This window comes from Hyalella azteca, unplaced genomic scaffold, assembly GCF_000764305.2.
Source record: "Hyalella azteca isolate HAZT.00-mixed unplaced genomic scaffold, Hazt_2.0.2 contig763, whole genome shotgun sequence".
Classification (NCBI taxonomy): Eukaryota; Metazoa; Arthropoda; class Malacostraca; order Amphipoda; family Hyalellidae; genus Hyalella; species Hyalella azteca.
Genome location: NW_025931099.1, coordinates 1 through 9999, shown reverse-complemented (window position 1 = coordinate 9999; position 9999 = coordinate 1). Strand labels below are relative to the sequence as shown.

The 9999-nt window shown below is 38.4% G+C and overlaps 1 protein-coding gene across 1 annotated transcript; it reads right to left on the bottom strand.

Moving 5' to 3' along the window:
- Window positions 1-2985: 2985 nt before the first annotated feature.
- On the bottom strand, window positions 2986-9689 carry LOC108666646 (BTB/POZ domain-containing protein KCTD5). The gene is made up of 4 exons (XM_018153559.2): window positions 8996-9689; window positions 8643-8751; window positions 7825-8018; window positions 2986-7327 (listed from the first exon to the last, which is right to left on the bottom strand). Exons 1-4 carry the CDS (start codon window positions 9311-9313, stop codon window positions 7178-7180), a joined length of 771 nt encoding a protein of 256 aa, XP_018009048.1. The 5' UTR covers window positions 9314-9689; the 3' UTR covers window positions 2986-7177.
- Between the last annotated feature and the right edge of the window lie 310 nt (window positions 9690-9999).

Genomic DNA, 9999 nt, shown 5'->3' with positions numbered 1-9999 from the left:
TGAGTTCTGTTTCTCTGCACCGATCGTTGTTTGCCACGTAATCTTGTAATAGAATAAAGGTAATCAGTGCCCGGACATAAAAATCACAATCGTATTTGCCCTGAAACTTGTTAGAGAACAGCGAATTTTTTAGTCCAACCAACGGTAAATTATTATATATATATACTCCGGATTATTCGATGCAGCAACAAACATTTGTGAACTCACGTTACAATTTTAATGGAACATTTCTAGGCTATATTCCTGAAAAAAAAAAACTTTCTAACTAGATTGGCCTGATGGAGTAAATTCAGGAGAGGCCAAATTTCACCTGACGGCAACAAAGCTCCATAAAGCATGCGTAGGGCAACGTGGGGCAGCGCGCCCCCCACTTTTTTTAAACTAAATTTTTGACGAAGTTTTAATTGATACGAGGTGGTTCTTTGTTTTGTTTAAAGGTGCAACTAATGAGGAATGTATGATGTGAATTAGACGCTTGCAGAGAATTCGTACCTAATCGTGATTTCAGCCAACACCATAAAAACTCTCATCAACTTTTGGCTCATTGGTGTTGACTGAAATCAACTTTTGGCAAGGCAAGAGTCAATAACTCGAAAAGTGGTCATAAATACGCATAACTAGAAACTAAACCTGATGCCTTGAGGCGGCAAATCAAAAAATCACGCAATATGAAGTGTAATTTGTAATTCAGAAAGCTAGTCATAGTTTGAAAAGGTCATTGAGACAAATCTAATGATGTATAACACAAGACTTCACCATGGGCGCTTTGCCCCGTGACACGCGTGGGCCCGTTGCCTCCACTAGGTATCATTTCAATTTATATCGTGTCAACATTTTATTTTAAAAGCTAATAGTCTAAACTTGGTCTCAAAATTATCCCTATAAATATTACTTTGAAAAAATAATTCAAAGTAATTTCAAAATCTTCATCTATAGTAATGGAAAAAATATTTATTTAGCCGCAAAAAAAATTTTATCTGGACTAAAACAGTTATTCGCAAAGAACTTAATAACGCAAACACTTAGCAAAACGTAAATCCGTACACTTCATCCCAGTGAAACTGTCGACCGGCGGTAGAGAACACGGACCAATATCTGCCATACTTAGCGAGAAACCCGCTATGGGCCCGTGACCCGCAGTGGGCTCGCTGCCCCATGTTACCCTACGTATTGCATCAGAATTTAATTTTGAGAAATTTTCGTGCATTTATTACATTGGCGTGCCCCAAAGTACTTTTAATTATTGTGTAAAAACGCAGTATGAGCATGATTACTCAGTTCGCGATTTTTAGTTCGCTAATTTCAACGAAGAAAGATCATAAATTCACCTTCTCACTCCATTGGACTCAGTCGAAAATGCGAACGGTGAAGCTCACCGTTCATACGACGCAGAAGAATTGAACGCAGAAAGGCTGAAATAATATCGTGTGGATACGTAAATCCCAATGTAGACATTGATATTTATAGCCGCCAGTCGGAATCGATGATCGTTTTCCAATGATTGTTCAGCCACCCGCATGTCCGTGCCCAAACCCACGTAAACTGCGAGCGTTCAGTGTCCCTTAAATACAACAGTTAATAGTCTATAGTATATACTTGTATAAGCTGGTTATGATAGTCGAAGTCCATTACCTAGCACCTAGCATGAATTAGTGTACCGTTTTAGCTCATCTTGACAGCTCCTTCCATAAAATATTCAATTATTCAATTCGTGCCATCTGTCATTCACGTTGCACAAGTCATTGATTTGTGAATAAAAACCACATTTCCGGTGTGAACCATTTAGAATGCCATACATCTGAAACCAATCATTGTTTCTTCATTCTGGCACGAGTGAGCGAACTGAGCACGATCAATTGAAATGAGAAGACTGATACCTAAAGCTACTTCGTGCTGAGCTCACAACCATTTCAGTGGACGAAATCATGCCCTGAGAAGCAATTTATTCTTCTAAACTCTTCACGCAACGGGGCATTTCTTGGTACAACTCACATCGATTATTCCCTCACTGTAAACGCAAAGTCTCTCGATGATGATGATGGGTTCGGATAACTCGAGCGGACATAGCAGCTACAAAGCACTATTATTATAGGGGTAACTATAGTCTGCGGTCACGTCATCAGTCCAAGTGTCGCCACTAGGGAACCTTCACTTTCAGTCACAGTCATCTTCAGAAATCTTCACAGTCATGTGACTGAATAAATTCAGTCAGTCATCGATATTTCCAGCCGATCAGCTAAACTATTTTGTATCTTCGAAATGCCGGGGAAATTTTTGAGAAATAGGCATGAATGCACGCGAAGCGAATGTAAAAACAAGGCATAAACCACTGAGAATTTACTTAAATTATCATTTCAAATTGGACTTACTAAACCGACGCGGCTTGACGGGCCCGAATCCCGATGAACGCCGTACCAGCCCCGACGCTTCCGTGAACAATGCACAATCTAGTCACGCTAAGCAGACTCGTCGTCGAGAAAAGTGACGAGTTGTGCATTGAAACGCTTCGCCGCGGCATGAACCTCAAACAAATCGGATATCACGAATCAGGTGTTGGGACTGACGAATATTTCTCTATTGACCGGTCTAGGCCTATTGAATGTTCATGGAAGCGGCTGCGAGAACAAACCTGTCTATGGAATGCGTGCGTGCATATGGATATATTCTAGCACGCGAGTAGAAAAGTAATAACAGGTTTAGCTGCCTATGGGCTTGAATGAATTACTTGAGAGCCATCAGCCGGTCAAATCAGGTCATTTTTTAAAGAGTCTCAATACAATTCAACTTCGGCCACAAATTTTTTCTAAATTTACGTTTACGCACAGGGAACTTTCTTAATCCATTTTTATAAAACATTAATCGGCTAGTTTCTTTCTGTGAATTCAATTCCTGAAAATAAATGTTAAACTTTCAACGTGAAGAAAGTTTAAACTGTACTTGGTGAAAGTTATAAAAGCAAGGAAATAATTCAAACTTCAAGAAATATTAGCAGTCCATTCAAAATTTTCTTTGCTTTTTAGACAATTCAAACATTTAGTCGCTTTTTAGACAATTAAGACTTGACAGCTCGAAATACAGTTAAAATAAAAAATAACATTCGACGTATCATCACATCCTAATCATTCTTTCGTCCTAAAGGCAATAAATTGATGAAAATATAATCAAGAGTTCAACTTCAATCTGTCATAACGTTACATTGTAAAAAAAATACATAACGAAAAAAAACAAGTCCGTTGAAAAGTGAGTATTTGGAAAGTTCGATAGTTCCGATTATCATAAAATTATGACAACAGCACCTTGGAACATACAGGCCTACAAAAAACGGAGCAAATGAATTACAATAGCTGGACTTAACATATCAGAATACTAAGCATTCTTACAGAACACAATATTAGTAAACCTCTGGCAGTTAAGGATCAACAAGTTTACTGCCATACGTCAAGCAAATAAGAAGACACGGCAAAATGTGGAAATCACAATGGCGTTGCAGCAAATGGCTAGATAATTAAAATGTTAGATCATGATTTTAGTATGACGGTAAGCTAAGGCAATGTTAAGTACACAGCAATAATAAAAATAAGATATTAATCAGAATTAAATGACCGCGGCATTTTGAGAGATATAAGTCCAGAGTGTCGAACTGATGAGTATTGTACCACACCCATCGTTCTGGTATTTTGGATGGTGTAGAGACGCGAAGAGATAATTAAGTAGGTAATTTTTATTCGGAGATGAAAAAATCGAAAAATAAAAATAGCATAGGAACAGTGAAAATCTATAGGCAGCTGCCAAAAAAGTAAGCATACTATTATCATTAAACCAGTATAGACAACACACGTAAACAAATGCATCAGGCGACACTTACACGGCAGTAATTTCAAGAACATCAAAACTGTTTGGCACGTATTTGTAGGTCACCAAGGTAATCGTCAAAAGTCAACTCGTATTTGGCTGGTAATAAAAGAAATTGAAGTGGCATAAATATCAAGAAACCATGGAATTGAGTTACAATAAATACCACTTATTCAAACCACTATCAAAACATGAAAACGGATCTTAATCTGAATGTAAATTTTTGGAAAGAAAATGCAAGAATTATGCCCAACACTATATCCAATTTGTTCGTTGAATAAATTCTTCACAGTCGCATCGGAAGGCCTTGTGATGTTCAGCTCAGATGATCTACGTCATGGTTTTAAACATAAATTGAAGACAGAACTGATCCAGAAATGGCTTCGATGTACATAAGCTTTGAAAAAGAAGCACGCAAGAAATATTGATCAATATTGACCGGCAGGCCGTAAGAAAAAAGCTCACCTGACAGATATAGAAATTGATGTAAGGAATCGCAAGCACCATCCCCCTCTATGAAATCTCAAAGGTCACTTTAAGAATGCGTCCGCGATGGAAAATATTCCTTGATCGGGATCGTCTAAGTTAGCTTAAGGTACACATCACAGGCAAGAATAGTAGTACTATATTTACATGTGTGGTTCAGGGAGGTCGTGCATACTACAATTTAGAGAGGCAGCAACACTTACGAACTGAGAAGACATTTTAGTTGAAACGTCCCTGATTTCTGTGATTCAAACAGTTTACTCGCGTAAGACTGACATGAAACTTGCAAAACTTCTCCATGCTAATGATTGTCAAGAAGAGAGCTTCGAGTTATACAAAAAATTATCAATCTAATTAGATGGTGAAATCCTACTATAAAAAATAGAAGACTAATAAATGTCATACAAGATTTAAATAAGGCTTATGACAAAGACCTACCTACATACCTACACAGCCATCCCTGCTTCGTAATATCTCGGTACATTCAAAAGGAATTGACTTCCAACAAGCAAGAATTCAAATATACTCAATAAATCAAGTATAATCCAAAAATTTGACAGATTATCAACAAAACCCGATTGCAGTGCTCCCCACAACTAATTTTTGTCAATCTCTGTAGAAAAGTGAATAGAATAAGGGCCAATTCGACAGAGCTGTGGAGTATTTAAACACACGAGATTATGAGCATGAAAGAAAATCAAATTTGAAAATGCATACTAATAAGAAGTCAGAATGTATAGGTAAGACAATGAAATTTCCTTAATACCCATGTCAAGCTACCAACATGTCAAGCTACCAACCTAAGATAATATCAGAGCACCACTCGAGTAAATCGAGTCCACAAACACCATGTCGTAAATGAATACTACCGTAGTTGACTGAAACCACCAATACATTTTAATGAACTTTTTAACATGTCAGTTTACGCACTCGATAAACATTCGTTTCTCTACATATTAATCCTAGAGGAACCTATACACGAGAAATATAAACGACAGTGGTGAGCAAAGGCACAATTGACTGTATACCTCCGACCTGAAGGTGATGTGTTTCTGGCAGACAAACAGAAGGCTCATGGTAATTCCAACGCCTAATTTTGTAAAAAAGCTAATTGATCTACACTCAAGTGAAAATCCTATTCACAATCACATCGGAAGGCCTTGTGACGCGCAGCTCAGAGAATCTACGTCATGGTTTTAATCAGAAATTGAAGACAGAACTGGTCCAAAAATGGCAGAACTGATCCCGATTCTCATACGGCTAGGGCAATCAAATTACTTATTAAAGCAAGATAACACCATACATAACATCTTATGGCAGTATAAAACATTGGCTTGAAGGCGGTTGGGAGTGTTACACCATTAGGCACAAAGTAAACATCATATTTATGGGTGAAAGATCATTTTGTGCTGAAATTCGAAGGCGAGAAGAAGATGGCAGATCATTTAGTTAGGGAAATATAGAAATAATCTGCTCCAGAGCAGAAATGTTATACAATGTGGAGTAAATACAGAAACTAAATGATAAGCAGAGATAAGTAACACAATAAACAATTTAAGACATGGAACAATATAAATTCCATGTTGAACAATACGTACGTCATATTTTATAAAGTACCGTACGTGAAAACGTACGGTATACTTAAGTATAATGTGCTTGGATTTAATCACAATAAAACGGTGCAGGCGCCAACGGTCATCAAAGTTGTTTATATTAAAACATCACAATGAAACGGTGCAGGCGCCAACGGTTATCATAGTTGTTTATTTTAAATAGACAATTTTCGTTTTTCCATCTAGTGGGAAAGCACTTGAAAAAAGTTACTTGCTGTTCAAGCATCAAAAATAGCTCGTTGTAGCACATTAGTGAATCTATCGTGAGTTGCTAGTACCAGAGATGAACAGCAAATAAACAAAATCTAAACATAGTTGTGACATACTCCGAATTACGACCCTCTTTGACATATAACCACTATCTGTAGACTGATATTGTTAGCCGAATTATTCAAATGAGGTTTTAGTTTTACATCTGAGGTCAGTTGAGACACAGTTAAGATTGCTGCTATACGTGGTTAGGTAACGACGGAGGGAAATATTTCCTTCCACTAGTGGTTGAGTCACGGCGCAGGAGCAAAAGTGGGGAGAAGGAGCAGACTAGAGACCTGCTATGGAGTATTTCCTGCTACAAGTGGTTGAGTCGTGGCGCAGGAACCGAATGAGGAGTAACGGTGCGAACTGGGGACCTGCTGTGAAGTATTTCCGGATACACATGGTTGAGTCGCGGCGTAGGATTCTGAAGTGAAGGTGGAGTGAAGGAGCAGACTAGTGTTCTGCTATGGAGTAGGTATTTCCTGCTGCAAGTGATTGAGTCATGGCACAGGAGCCGAAGGAAGAGTAAAATAGCAGACTTGGGTTCTGCTGGGGAGTATTTCCTGCTACATGCGCTTGAATCAAAGCGCAGGAGGCAAAGGCGGAGTGAAGGAGCAGACTAGTGTCCTGCTATGGAGTATTTCCTGCTACATGCGTTCGAGTCGCGGCGCAGGAGGCAGGGGTGGAGTGAAGGAGCAGACTAGTGGTCTGCAGTGGAGTATTTCCTGCTACATGCGCTTGAATCAAAGCGCAGGAGGCAAAGGTGGAGTGAAGGAGCAGACTAGTGTCCTACTTTGGAGTATTTCCTGCTACATGCGCTTGAGTCGTGGTGCAGGAGGCAGGGGTGGAGTGAAGGAGCAGACTAGTGTCCTGCTATGGAGTATTTCCTGCTACAAGTGGTTGAGTCGCGGCGCAGGAGGCAGGGGTGGAGTGATGGAGCAGACTAGTGGTCTGCAATGGAGTATTTCCTGCTACAAGTGGTTGAGTCGCGGCGCAGGAGGCGGAGGTGGAGGAGGTGGAGCAGACGAGGGGCTTGCAGTGGAGTATTCCCTGCTGACCACACACAGGAACTCTGCCTGGTCTTCACTACCGTAGCTGTACTGAGACCCAATGTTGATTACCTGCAATGGCGTCTTAAGTAAAGTAGATGTAAAAGAAATCAACAGTATAACTTTATTTAGTGCAGAAGTTTTAGTTAACTTTTCCCGTAGACAAGATCTTTGCTTGCTATCTTGTGGTGATCAATTGCAAGTTTTGTTTCAGATCTAAGAATTAAAAGTACAAAGTAGTAACATGAGCCCATAATAAAACAAAGTCACATGTATAAATTTCAAATCAATATCTAGAAGTGCAAATTTTCTCTAAACAATCAATTTCATCTTAAAGGTGAGCAAATTTTTGGTTAGATCCAATCATAGTATTCTGCAAAACCGGAGTGACATCTTTTTCTAACATTGTACTATTAACAGCTCATTAACAACTCATGGTGCTGATAAATCCTCAACGTGCCATTTGTTGATTCTATTTCAACATGTAAGAAAAGGTTCAATTTATACAGCTTGTAACAACGCTGTGGGTGTAGGTATATCACTTAAAATAATTGATAAGAAATTGTGACCTGCTCAAAATCCCAGCCATCACTCATGGTGCTGATGAGCTGCGTGAGCTCATTCTCATGGCACTGAAGCACGCGATACATGTGCTGCTTGCCAGCTGGTCGCTGCTGCTTCTCATTGTCTCGTACTCTGATCCGCTCTCGCACTAGCCGAATGGCTTCAGCTACGTTGAAGAATTCCGCCTCCTCCAACACACCTGCAACGACTCAACACATTAGCCTCATTAAAGTCAAACACAAAGTTTAAACAATATGTAAAAAATCATTCTGTCCAAACCTGTGCAATAGGAAACACATTAGCCTCATGCAGGCCAAACACAAAGTTTATATATGCATTATAGATAGAAAATCCTTATGTATACATCTGCAAAAATACAGCATATCATACTAAAAAACTAAAACAATGCTTACGCAATACATGTAAATTTATCATTCAGTGACAAACAAAATATTTTGAAACAAATAACATTTGTCATGGAAATGAAAAACATCAAATAGAAAAAATAGAAGTTTTATATTTGAAGGGATTTATATGTAAACTGAGAACACTCTTATTAAAAATATTAGCTTAAAATAATTTTGAAAGTAGAAAATTCATTGCTAAAAAGTATACATTTATAATAGCTTTAAGAATTTATTGAAAGGTTTTGATACAATTATCAACAGCATTTCAGCAAAAATTACATTTTTACTTCAACAGCATTCAATTCTAAAAATGAATGGATATATATGGTTTTTGCATTCCATCCAAGTTATAAAATCAAGCTTTAATTATATGTAGTTGGAATATGGAAGAACAGAACCTCCTCGGAAAGCCTCACCTTCTTCTGCCACATCTTTGTTAATAACCATCTTGCCATGTCGCAAGAAGTTCAGTATGGGAGAAAAGTAAGTTGGGTCACGATCAAACATGATGGCACCATTCTCATCCTGCAAGGAAACCGAATACAATTAAGTTTATATTCAAAGAAATATCCAAATTTGTAGGTACAATTAGAACATTGTTCATGTGTTGGTTTGGATTACAATCAGAAAAGAAATAAAGAATAAAGTTTTTGATGGAGATCAGAACTAAAGATCAACCACATGATAGAGGATGACAAAAACTTGAAACTCAATTCCTAGTCTTCTTATACTATTTAAAAAAGGCAAGACATCAAACATTCATACCTACCTTGCCATCAGTGACCATACCACTAATGTCATCATTGATGAGCTTGGCAAATAAGGATTCAGGATCTTTGGTAAGAGTTGTACGTGTTGTGAGGAAACAAGTGCCACCAACATTCAGCTTCACCCATTCTTTTTTATCACCATATTCAGAAGCAGGTAAACCAAGATGATTAGAAACAGCATCCAAGGGGGAACTGTTTTGTACATTATTAGAATTTGCTTTCAAGGCTGTGAAGTTGGCACATGGGAGACTTTTGCCATTAGATAAGCTTGTTGCTGTATCTTTTGCAGTATGATCATTCTTATCAGTTACATCCATGGTTTGTTTTCAAAAACAAATAAGAAATACCTGCAAAATATGCAAATGTGATGAATTCATTACCTACTTAATGAGTGTAAGAATTCAACTGGCTAGTAAAACTTGAAAGATAATTGAAAATAATAGGGAAAATGTTTGAATGTGCATTAGAGAGTTAGCCAACAGAATCAGGTAAAATAACCTGGTATGCATATATAAATAAACACTGACATTGACTAATGGTAAAGACTAGTAGCGTGATATAGGTAGATATAGGAAGATCAACCATATTTTCCACTATTGTTAAGCTTTCTAACTATTATTTTACTTCTTAATGCAAATCCTTCAGTGCAATAGGTACTACTCCTTTCACTCCATACCCAGGATGGTGCCGTTTTCCGCGGATTAATCCGGCGTAAACGAGGCTCTAAGCCCTTCTACTGGAATACAACGCGGCGTACAAAGAGCTAAAATAACGTTATTGGCGCACATGCCCGGCGTATGTCCGCATCTGGCTTGTCTTGACGTACCGTACGTCCGCATCTGGCTTGTCTTGGCGTACGTCCGCATCTGGGTGATCTGGCTTGTCCGACGTACGTCCTCATCTGGTTTTGAGCATTTTAGTGCATACTAATGCGATCCAGTGCGTTCTATTACGATCTAGTGCGTTCTATTACAATCTAGTGCCTTCTAATGCGATCTAGTGC

Bases quoted from the DNA above. Each gene is read 5' to 3' on its own strand.
- LOC108666646 (XM_018153559.2), bottom strand. From the start codon at position 9,313: ATGGATGTAACTGATAAGAATGATCATACTGCAAAAGATACAGCAACA. The intron at 8,752-8,995 runs GTAGGTATGAAT...GTTTCCTTGCAG, and splicing joins GTATGGTCACTGATGGCAAG to GATGAGAATGGTGCCATCAT. The intron at 7,328-7,824 runs GTCACAATTTCT...ACGCCATTGCAG, and splicing joins ATGGCTGGGATTTTGAGCAG to GTAATCAACATTGGGTCTCA.